Raw genomic sequence first — 10696 nt, forward strand, 5'->3', positions numbered from 1 at the left:
TTTTTTTCAGAGAAGGAAACACCTGAAAGCAAGGTTATTATTAATTTGAGGGGAAAATTCAGACTAGTTTGCCTGAATATATCAAATCTAGTAATTTGAACATAAGCAGGTTTGTAAGATCAAAACGGATGAAGTATAAATTATGTAAGAGTGGTATTTGTTAGCCAAAGAAGTAACACAATTGTAAGCTTTTTGTGATATCCCAGACTTAAAACAATTTGTGAAAACAAAGCAACAGTTAAAATGTACAGAGAAGCACATTGTCCTTGACTTTTTTTTTTTTTTTTTTCTGTCTTTTGTTCAAGCTAAGGGAATCTCAGAAAATCTGAGGAAATTAAGACTGAACTAAGTCACAGATATACACATAACAAATTTTCAGAAGATGAATGCATTTGGATATATAGGATTAAAATTTTAGTTTAGAAGATAGGGTAAAGCTTAATTGGTGGTTTTAGAAAAAACAATTATATCAACCTAAAAGTTACACAGTTACTAACACATCAAAAATAATAGCTTGGTTAGAATATTTTATAAACCATGGACTCATATAGAAATCTATCAAAAGAAATAGTATTGTTGGGGAACTTTAAAACTTGACTTATCAATTCTAGGATGATGTTATTAAACTTTGCTGTTAGAAATAAAACCATCATAAACATTTCTCTTTGCCTTACAGTAATAGAACTTTGGAAAAACTGTTCTGGTTTTATAATTATATTTCCTCTATACATAGAGTGTTTCCTCACTATATAACAGTACTAGAAGATCTCTGTCATTTTCCACTTCATAAATATACATTTGCTAGGACCACTCAATGCAATCAAAGGCATTTACTTAACTCTGCACAGATGATTGGAGGAAATAAAAGGAAAAGGATCAGTATTTTCTAAATAAGAACATTTATATAATATTTCACATAAATCTGATGAAAGATTTAATGCTAAAAAAGATTTATTATAATAAAATCTAAATGTTTCAAAAATGTGATGATGTAATTTACTTAATGAAAATACTATAAACTTCAAAAGCTAAAATTCATCAATGCTCTACCCTAGGTGGAGAGAAACACTCTATGTAGAATATAAGTTAACAGAACTCAAATTACATCCATTGTTTTAGAAAATTATTTTCAAAATTATAATCCATACTAAGTGTAAAACATGTTATTAAACATTGCTAGCATGTCTGCAATAGAACCAATAAACAACTGGTTAACGAAAGTAAAATCTTAGGTGATTTCCAATGGGATTCTACAATATTATGAGGAAGCATGATTTAGTTACAAAGAATCAAACAACTGAGTTTCTATTTTTCAACTAAAAATAAAAATGAAAAATAGATGACTGGTAGAGTAAGACCCATGATAATTCTGTTTGAAATTGGTAGCATTCAGGACTTTCATTCTAAAGCCCGTCATCTTGGATCCTATTTTCAAGGAATTCAATATGATGTTAAAAGACATGTCATAACTTGGATTTCAGACTTTAGTGCTTCAGAAATATGTTTATGTACCTCATAATCTAATTATAGCTACCTTAAGACAGATAAGGCAAATGGTAGCAATACACTGGAAATATAATTGAAAAATGCAATGGTCCAGAAGCACTTGCGGGGATGATGTCGCTGAAAAGCTGCTCAAAGCCTCAGAGTTTGAAGTTAAATTTTTGATGTTGTCACTCTCAATCTATTGAATAGCTGACAGACAATCAAACCCGTCTGGCTGGCTGGCAGCTCATTTTGCTGGCAGGTGGCAAACAATTAGACACACCAATTTGTGCCTCCTGATGACATTAAAGCATGAAACTAAGTTGTATGCAGGGCGTAGTGATTTGTGTGAAAGCATTTCAAAAATAATACTCTTTGCCGTGGCAACTCATTTCAGACTGCCACCTCCCATTACGGCTTTGAGTAGTGAAGACGACAGACTTGAGTTACGTGCAGTGCAAGGCCGCTTCTGTTCAATCCGTCATCAGCGCCCCCTGAGACCTCAATACCCTCCTTTCATCAATATCACCTCATCATTTACATTTGATAGTACTTGAGCTACTGCATATATTAACTACTCTGGAGACCCTTTTCCTAAAAAGAATTGAAATATGCTTTGTGCTCTTCCATTTCAATTCTACTTATGCAATTTAGAATGATTACACTCCCATTGCATTTTGCATAAATGCTACCAGAAGAAATGAAAAGTTCTATTTTTTTAAAGTGATGCTCTCAAAAGTACAATACATTTTAAAGAGCTAAGAATATTAGCACTCAGGTGATTGCTTTGTTAAGTTTTAATAAAAAAAGTCATTCTAACAATATCTAATTATAACAAAAATATTTTACTTAACTCAATTCCATTGAATTCTCTTAAACAAAACATAATAATTCTCAGCATTTACGCATTTGTATTTTAACAAAATTTAAAGATATAATTTAAAATTAAATGGAACACAAAATTTTTAATGACCCTACATTAAGTTATTTTTATACTTATTTATAGTTATAGATTGATAGATATACACAAGTATATATACTTACTTATATGTTTATACAAACTCATAAACACACATACACATATATCCTGGAAAAATAAATCAAACATGTGAAATAGAAGACATAAATATGACATGGAATAAGGAACATCCAAGCAACATTCACTGTATAAGTAAACATCTGAATATAATATTTACAAGAACTATTAAAAAGAAAGAAAAATATTTTCCTACATCTTATTGCCCGACTTTTTTTTTTACTTTTTTAAAACTTTTCACACAACATTTTATCTTATATGACAATTATTTGCNTTTTTTTTTACTTTTTTAAAACTTTTCACACAACATTTTATCTTATATGACAATTATTTGCAAACATGTTATCTCCTTACTACTCTATAAGCTCACAGAAGACAAAATTTATTTTAATCAACTTTATATCCCACAAGATAACTAGTGCCATTGAGATTTTCACAACAAATTTTCAAGATAACTGTAAAACACTAGGTAAAATGTTTATAGGCAAAGTTAAAATTTTATTTGTGTTTGAAAATTTATCCTGACTGAAATGGCTTTACTGACACACCTCTACCCCTGAATTCTAAAAAATTACTATCTCTAGTTAGAACAAAGCAGTTTAGGTATTTTAGAGAGAGCAATATGGAATAAATATTAGGTTTGACTATATATTTATTTTGACATTCTAATGTAAGAAACATTTAATTCCCTAACTTTTTCTTGTCTATCTAAAGCAAAAAACACTGCTTATCAATCACCTCACACATATTTGTACATGTGAATAAATTTTTTTGGTATGAAAAAGTGTTTTGAACATCAACAACAATGATAAAATGCAGATGGTAAACCCACACATTCTTTAGTGTATACCTTAACATGTAAAAAAAATTGGTATATGCATCAATCCCAATGATTAAAGTTTAGTAATACTGTTAGTAATTAATGATTATCTAAAACATTTTTCTGGGCCGAGCCCGTGGCGCACTGGCTGAGTGCTGTGCGGCCGGTTTCAAAAAGGACAAAAAATATAAAATAAAATAAAATAAAACATTTTTCTAATGCTACACATGTTCTTAAATAGCAGGATATATTACATACACAGATTCTTTGTTTCTAAAATATTTAATTCTGCTCTTCTGAACTATAAGTTTTATTACATGAATCAGTTGTTCCTAAAAAATTCCTTGTATAATTTAGCATTTGAATGTTGATATATGGGTCATGTTATATATAGTTTAGATACCTAAAATGACAAAAAGTCTTTCAACAATATTTGCTTTCAAATATATGCCTTCTAATTTGGCTTTTACGTTATACTGAAAATCCCATAAAAAAAATGATCACAATTTTTTTCCATATACTTCTATTTAAAACTCAAATTTGAATTTATTACTTAAAGTAAGCTATGTAATCTCCAAAAATTATTATAATACTTGGCAATATTATAATGGAATTTCAGATCCAGAATAGACCTTGGAGAGATCTAGCCTATCTCCTCCCCCATTTTATACATGAAACAACTAAGCCCAAAAAGAAAAACGTACACTACCTCAAGGTACTGCAGTCCCTCAATGATGGATTATAACCAGAATCTGGGTTTCCCTATTTCCAATTCAATGTGCTATACACCATATCATACTGAAACCCCTTTTTGAGACAGATAAATAAAATGACTTACAAGATCAATCAGGTTGGTCTGTCACTTCAATAAGCTTTGTAGTAAGAATACACATGAATAAAGTTTTCAAGTCCCTTCTAATATTTTTAAAGTAACAGAATCTAATTTTCCTTCTACGTATAGGGCACTGTGAATAATAAGTTCGCTACCTACCTGTCAAAGGAATGAAACTGCATAGGAAGAATAGCTTGTGTTTCTCTCTTCAATGTTGGATCTGGATACGGGATAGGTTCAGGGCCACATTCTGCAATTTCAACTGGGGCAGCCACAAGACTTTTCAATATTTCCTTGACATTGATTCCTTTGGTTTGACTAATGCTAGATATGGATGGTGCAGGCTTCAACATTTCAGTGGGATTTTCAGTTAAACTCTCCTGTGATTTCTTCACTTCAGATGACAAGGTAGATAAGAGTTCACTCATGGCATCAGGGCCTGTATTAGCCTCTAATTCTGCTCCATTCAGGATGCTAGCCACTTGTTCCTCTCCAATTCCTGAATCTGTATGAGGAATTGAACTTTCTACCTGAATATCTTCACCAGGAGTTGGTGTTTCTTTTTCCTTTATAGTATCTGGAAATGCAGCAGGTGTTTCTGTAACGAAAGAAACTGATTTAGAAAAAAAGGTTCACAAATGATCCTGAATTAGTAATAAAATGTTCTCACACATTAGAAAAAAATAAAACTTATAAGAAACAAAAAATTTGCTAAAGAGTTGTGAATAACACAAGTCAGTTAAAATATCATCCAATACACCTGTCATTTTGTTCAGTAAGCATCAAAATAACCCTGCTTCTTTCATAAATTATTGTCATTTAAAAACTGATACCTTTAAAATCATCAGGAAGTAGTTCTCATAACAATTTCTTAAAGCAGCTTTATAAATAATTATTATATGAAGTTTCCTTTTTATCCTCTCATTGTTAGCTACCAAACAATCATGCAAGAGAAATTCTTACACTTCTCTATTACTTTCCTTTAAATATAAAGTCATTTTAATACCTTCGGTCCTTCAACCACTAATAGCGAAGTGTCTGAAAAATTTAAGCTAAAGATTTTTTTTTTAATTTATTAGCATATTCATTATTACATATCATACTTATTCTTTATGCCCCTTAACCAATCTTTCCCCTTCCTCCTCCCTCTCCCCCTAACGATATTGTTTTAACATTATGTATATAATACATAAAATTCTGAAGAATTTGCAAAATGCGAAGTGCATCAAATTATTTGTACAAAATCTTATAGTAACAGAATAATGCTCCTAAAGAATGTAGCCTATATGTGCCTTTAAGAAAAATTATTTTGAAATTCTCATGCTCATTCTTTGTGAATATAAATTTAAACTGGTGAAAAATGAATCAGAAACATATATATGTGTATATATCCAGATGGATAAGATATACACATATATTACCAATTAAAATAAATAAATCTTAAAAATGTTAAATTCCTATCAAATTTCATTATACAAAGGTTAATACAATGAAGTTCTCCGTATAATAAAATGTTATGCAATTCTAAATCATGACCTTGAAAAATGTATCCAATCTAAGTATCATGGGGATAATAATAGTCCTTAACTTAAAGTCATTCTGAGGAGGAAAATAAGATACTATTAAGATATGTGTAAATTATTTGCAATTCTCACGTAAAATAGATGCTCAGTAAATGTTACTTATTTGTATTATTTTAATTTGTATTTAAGTGTATCCTTTTAAAACCAGAAGGGCAGACTAAGTTATTTCTAAGATCTCTTCAAAATTTCAACATCTGTAAGTTCTATAAAACTTTCCTTAGATTTTGCTGTTGTTTGCTTCTTTGTTTTGAAAGGTTATGAGGAAATCAGGAGACTGCCTAACAGTGGAAAAGGCCACCTTGATGTCAGCAGGACATGTCGCAAAGCCTTTTGTAAAATCTCTGGTGAAAACACAGAGAAATGCTGTTTTGATGATGCTATTGTTGGGTGGGATAATAATTTGCTAAAACTTTTGTATATACAAACTGAAAGATTAAAGATAATGTGAAGGAATCTCTTTAGTTACAGGCTCAATTCTTGGCTCTCTCTATGACAGTTTTGTTCATCTCTTAAATGTAGATTAAGGGTATAATATTCAAATTTACTGAGGATGTTAGTTTATTAATTTTTCCAGATTACTTTCAAAATAATTTTGCCAAGTTTCAAAAAAATATTTTCTTTCTTCTGATTTCCCCTTGCTTTTAATTCAAATTACATTAAATCTATATATCAATTTAGAAATAAATAACATCTTCATATTATTCAATTTTTCCAATATTCAATATTCATTTAAATTGACTAAAAATATACATCTCTCACAGTGCAATATTATATTGTAGTTTTCCTAATATTCATTAAATAGGTTTTAGTTTTGCTTGTTTGTTTATTTGTTAGTTTGATCAAGGATGATAGACTTGAAAGAAGAAAAAAATTACCTGTGGAATGAGATAATAATACTCAACACTGGATGACCAACATGAAAAATAGGGCAGTTGTATTCCTTATTGTTTCCAAGATTAAAAATTAAAATAACTGCATGAAACTTTTGAGAAGACAGTCTCAATAATACTAGAGAAGGAAATAGGTAAGAAGTAAGTAAAGATAACAGTTTGGCATTTTTATAAAACCTTGTAAGAGAAGATGGCGACCTAATCTAGAATAACATCAGAAATATGGAGGGAAAAGAATCAAGATGTTTCTGGAAATCTAGCTAAAAAAATGGTGATATGTCACTATCTGGGAAAGGAAGAAAGAGAGGAGATTTATTCAAGAGAATAACGAATTAAATTTTCAATCAGTTGCAGAATGTCTGGGAAAAAAAAAATGGTGATATGTCACTATCTGGGAAAGGAAGAAAAAGAGGAGATTTATTCAAGAGAATAACGAATTAAATTTTCAATCAGTTGCAGAATGTCTGGGATATTTTTATCTGTAGGTCAAAAGAAGAAGAGTCATATATTTGGGGATCATTCAAACTGAGGTGATAGTCAAAATTGTGGAAGTTGAAATAATCTATAAATATAGAATGGAAATATTAAAAATGGCTGAGGCAGTGATTTCCACTATTAGAGACACTACTTAAGTTATTTTAACACACCTTTGCATCTATAGGTTGTATATTTTTGGAGAGAAAACAATTGCAGCAAAATATCAGGCAAGAATTAAATAGCAAGAGTGACATTTCAATGACAATAAAGACAGAGAATGTAAATGAAGAAACAAAATAAGAACTCTAGCAACAACAACAACAAGAACAAAATACAGTGTCATGGTTACTAAAATGGGCTAACTCCTCTTACAGAGTTTAATTATCAAAAGGCATAGTCAAGCCTAGCACTTACTCTTAATTTAGCTGATTAATAGATTTTGTCTAGCATTTGGCTTTACACTACAACAATGTCTAAGTATCTTTACTTATGGTGTATTTCACATTAAGGGCTACATAAATACTTTAAAGTTTTCAAATTATATTAGACTGAAATACAGTATTTTACTAGCAAACAAAATATCAAGAAAAATAAAATCTTTGATTTGGTATTCACAAGCTACCACATCTAAAGAATTTTGCCATCAACTATAAAATATTTTGCTTTTCTGCTCAACTCTCTTAGGGCATCAAAATCTGTAACTTACTGAGTGCATACTTGGAACTACAATACAAATGTTGACCTTTTGATTATAAAACACAATTAAACATTTTTAAAAATTAAATACTAGAATATTTCCAAATAGCTCATTATTTACACAGTACTAAAAAGAAATCTTAATTCTACTTAAACTGAGAAAAGAATGATTTCAAAAAGGAAGCACTAATTTTGATATTTCAATCAGAATTCAATTCACATAAATGTTTTGTAAAGCATACCCTGTGATCATGTTACATAGAAATTAAATAAATGCCAATGGAAAATTTTATAACAGCAATTGTAAATAAAAAACAGACCAGTAATTAGTAAATCCACCTTAATTTCTCATTATGCATTAACATCTTTCATAGAACATACTCTCAGTTGATACCATTAACTTCAGCTTAGATAACTGTGCGTCCAAAATACTTCTTTGTGAAACTAAAGTACTTTGAGTATTTAAGCCAGTGACTTTAGTAGGAAGTTAGTTATGAACGGCCAAGAAAGTATAAATAATTGCATCTGTGCAGGTTATATTAATGACAGTAGGCTTGTATGTTTTCAATAGTTCTCCTCAGTTTCTGTAGCAACAGACCATGGCAGTACACAAAGCAGAAAAATCACTAGCCTGAGTGATCTTAACCTTGTCAGAAACAGGCAGTTGGATGCCAGATGCCTCTTTTTCTTACTGTTTTTCATTCAATCTAATGAGTTCATCTAATACATTTTGGGAGAATTATGGGGTTAAGTTCAGCAAATGACATGAAGTCTACATAGTGACCTCATTTATTACATTCCTTCCTCCAAAAATCCTGTTTAACAGTGATTTATGAACTGTTTCAATATGTTTTACATATTAAATTACTGAAATTGCTATTTTCCAAACTCTCTTAATAAGGAATAACATGAAAGCTTCTTGTTAGTATAGCACTAAAAAATATATTAAGTATTTGCTCTTCAAATAGAAACATTAAGCAAACTAAATCACATAAAAAGCTGTATAGAATTACCTTGTATATTTTGTTTCTAGCAAATCCATAAATGAAAATTTAAGTCAAATAAAAATTAACAACTCCAAAGATGGAAAAAACTATGTGTAAAATATTTTAAATTATTATTAAAGTACATTTGTATACCAAAGAAGATTGCAATGCACTGAGTAATTCTCTGAAATTATTTACATATGGTTATTTTTTTGTTTGGTACATTAAATGTGTGAAAAGACTATAACTTCAGGAATTCAATATCATTACTAAAAGATATAGCCATAATAGACAAAATGATAATTGAGAAGATAATTAAGAGCCAAGAAAATCTTCCAGTTGATGTTCTGACTATGCTGTGTCTAGAAGTGAGTTTAAGTTTATCCTACCTGGAGTGCATTCAGTGCTTTGCATGTGCATATTAATGATTTTCATCAAATCTGGGGAACTTCCAGGACAATATTTATTCACATATTCTTTCTGCACCTTTCTCTCTCCTCTCCTCTGGACTCTCCTGGACATATACTGGATTCCCAGTATATGTATGATGGTTCACTCAATAGTGTCTTACAGGTCTGTGAGGCTCTGTTCACTTTTCTTTGTTCTCTTCTTGGTCTAGTTCTCAGACTAGGATAATCATAATTAACCCATCTTCAAATATGCTGATTCTTCTGCCAACTCAGATCTTTTGTTGAACTCCTCTAGTGAATTTTTCATTTGTTAGCGTAATTTTCTCTTTTTTTTTTCTCAGACTAGGATAATCATAATTAACCCATCTTCAAATATGCTGATTCTTCTGCCAACTCAAATCTTTTGTTGAACTCCTCTAGTGAATTTTTCATTTGTTAGCGTAATTTTCTCTTTTTTTTTTTTTTGTCTTTTTTTGTCTTTTTTCATGACCGGCAACGGATCGCAGCCCTCAGTGTCGCGCCTGTACCGGACCGGGACCGGCAACGGGATCGCAACCCTCGGCGTTGCCCCCGCTCCTCGCTCAGCCAGTGAGCGGCCGGCCTGTATGTGGGATCCGAACCCTCGGCGGGAGCGCCGCCGCGCTTCCCAAGTGGCGCACTGTAGCAGTGCACCACCGGGCCGGCCATGTTAGCGTAATTTTCAACTTCAAAATTTCTATTCAGTCTTTATTATTATATTTCTTTACTGATATTCTTGCTGTAGTGAGACATCATCCTCATACTTTTAATTCTGTAGAAAAGGTTTCCTTTGATTATTTGACCAAACATATAATCACTGGTTTAAAGCATCTGCCTAGTAAGTCCAATATCTGGGCCTTCTCAGGAGCAGTATCTATCAACTGCTCTTTTCCCCTGTGTGTTACAGACCATATTTCCCGATTTCTTTGCTTGTCTCATCATTTTTTTGTTGTTGTTGCAAACTGAACATTTAAAATAATGTTATGTGGCAATTTTGGAAATCAGATGTTTCCCACAGAGCTTGCTCTTTTTTTTTATTAGTTTTCCTGAACTGATTCTGTAAAATCTATTTTCCATCATTTGCAGCTACTGAAGTCTCTGTTCAGTTAGTCTAGTGGTTAGCTAATGATTGAACAGACAATGCCTTTAATGTCTTGAACCAGCAATTCTTAAAACCTGCAAACATATAATCACTGGTTTAAAGCATCTGCCTAGTAAGTCCAATATCTGGGCCTTATCAGGAGCAGTATCTATCAACTGCTCTTTTCCCCTGTGTGTTACAGACCATATTTCCCGATTTCTTTGCTTGTCTCATCATTTTTTGTTGTTGTTGCAAACTGAACATTTAAAATAATGTTATGTGGCAATTTTGGAAATCAGATGTTTCCCACAGAGCTTGCTCTTTTTTTTATTAGTTTTCCTGAACTGATTCTGTAAAATCTATTTTCCATCATTTGCAGCTA

The 10696-nt window shown here is 31.2% G+C and overlaps 1 protein-coding gene across 1 annotated transcript in view; it reads right to left on the bottom strand.

The window, feature by feature from the left end:
• LOC103586076 (neurobeachin) overlaps nucleotides 1-10696 on the bottom strand; it is a gene marked incomplete at its 3' end in the record, with an annotated part of 263314 nt that overhangs the window by 11634 nt on the left and 240984 nt on the right. The window contains exon 29 of the mRNA XM_008567211.1: nucleotides 4333-4771. Coding sequence (XP_008565433.1) covers nucleotides 4333-4771 — 439 coding nt within the window. The remainder of the gene's footprint in view (nucleotides 1-4332; nucleotides 4772-10696) is intronic.

The sequence above is a fragment of the Galeopterus variegatus genome, unplaced genomic scaffold (assembly GCF_000696425.1).
Source record: "Galeopterus variegatus unplaced genomic scaffold, G_variegatus-3.0.2 Scaffold304, whole genome shotgun sequence".
In the NCBI taxonomy this organism is placed as follows: Eukaryota; Metazoa; Chordata; class Mammalia; order Dermoptera; family Cynocephalidae; genus Galeopterus; species Galeopterus variegatus.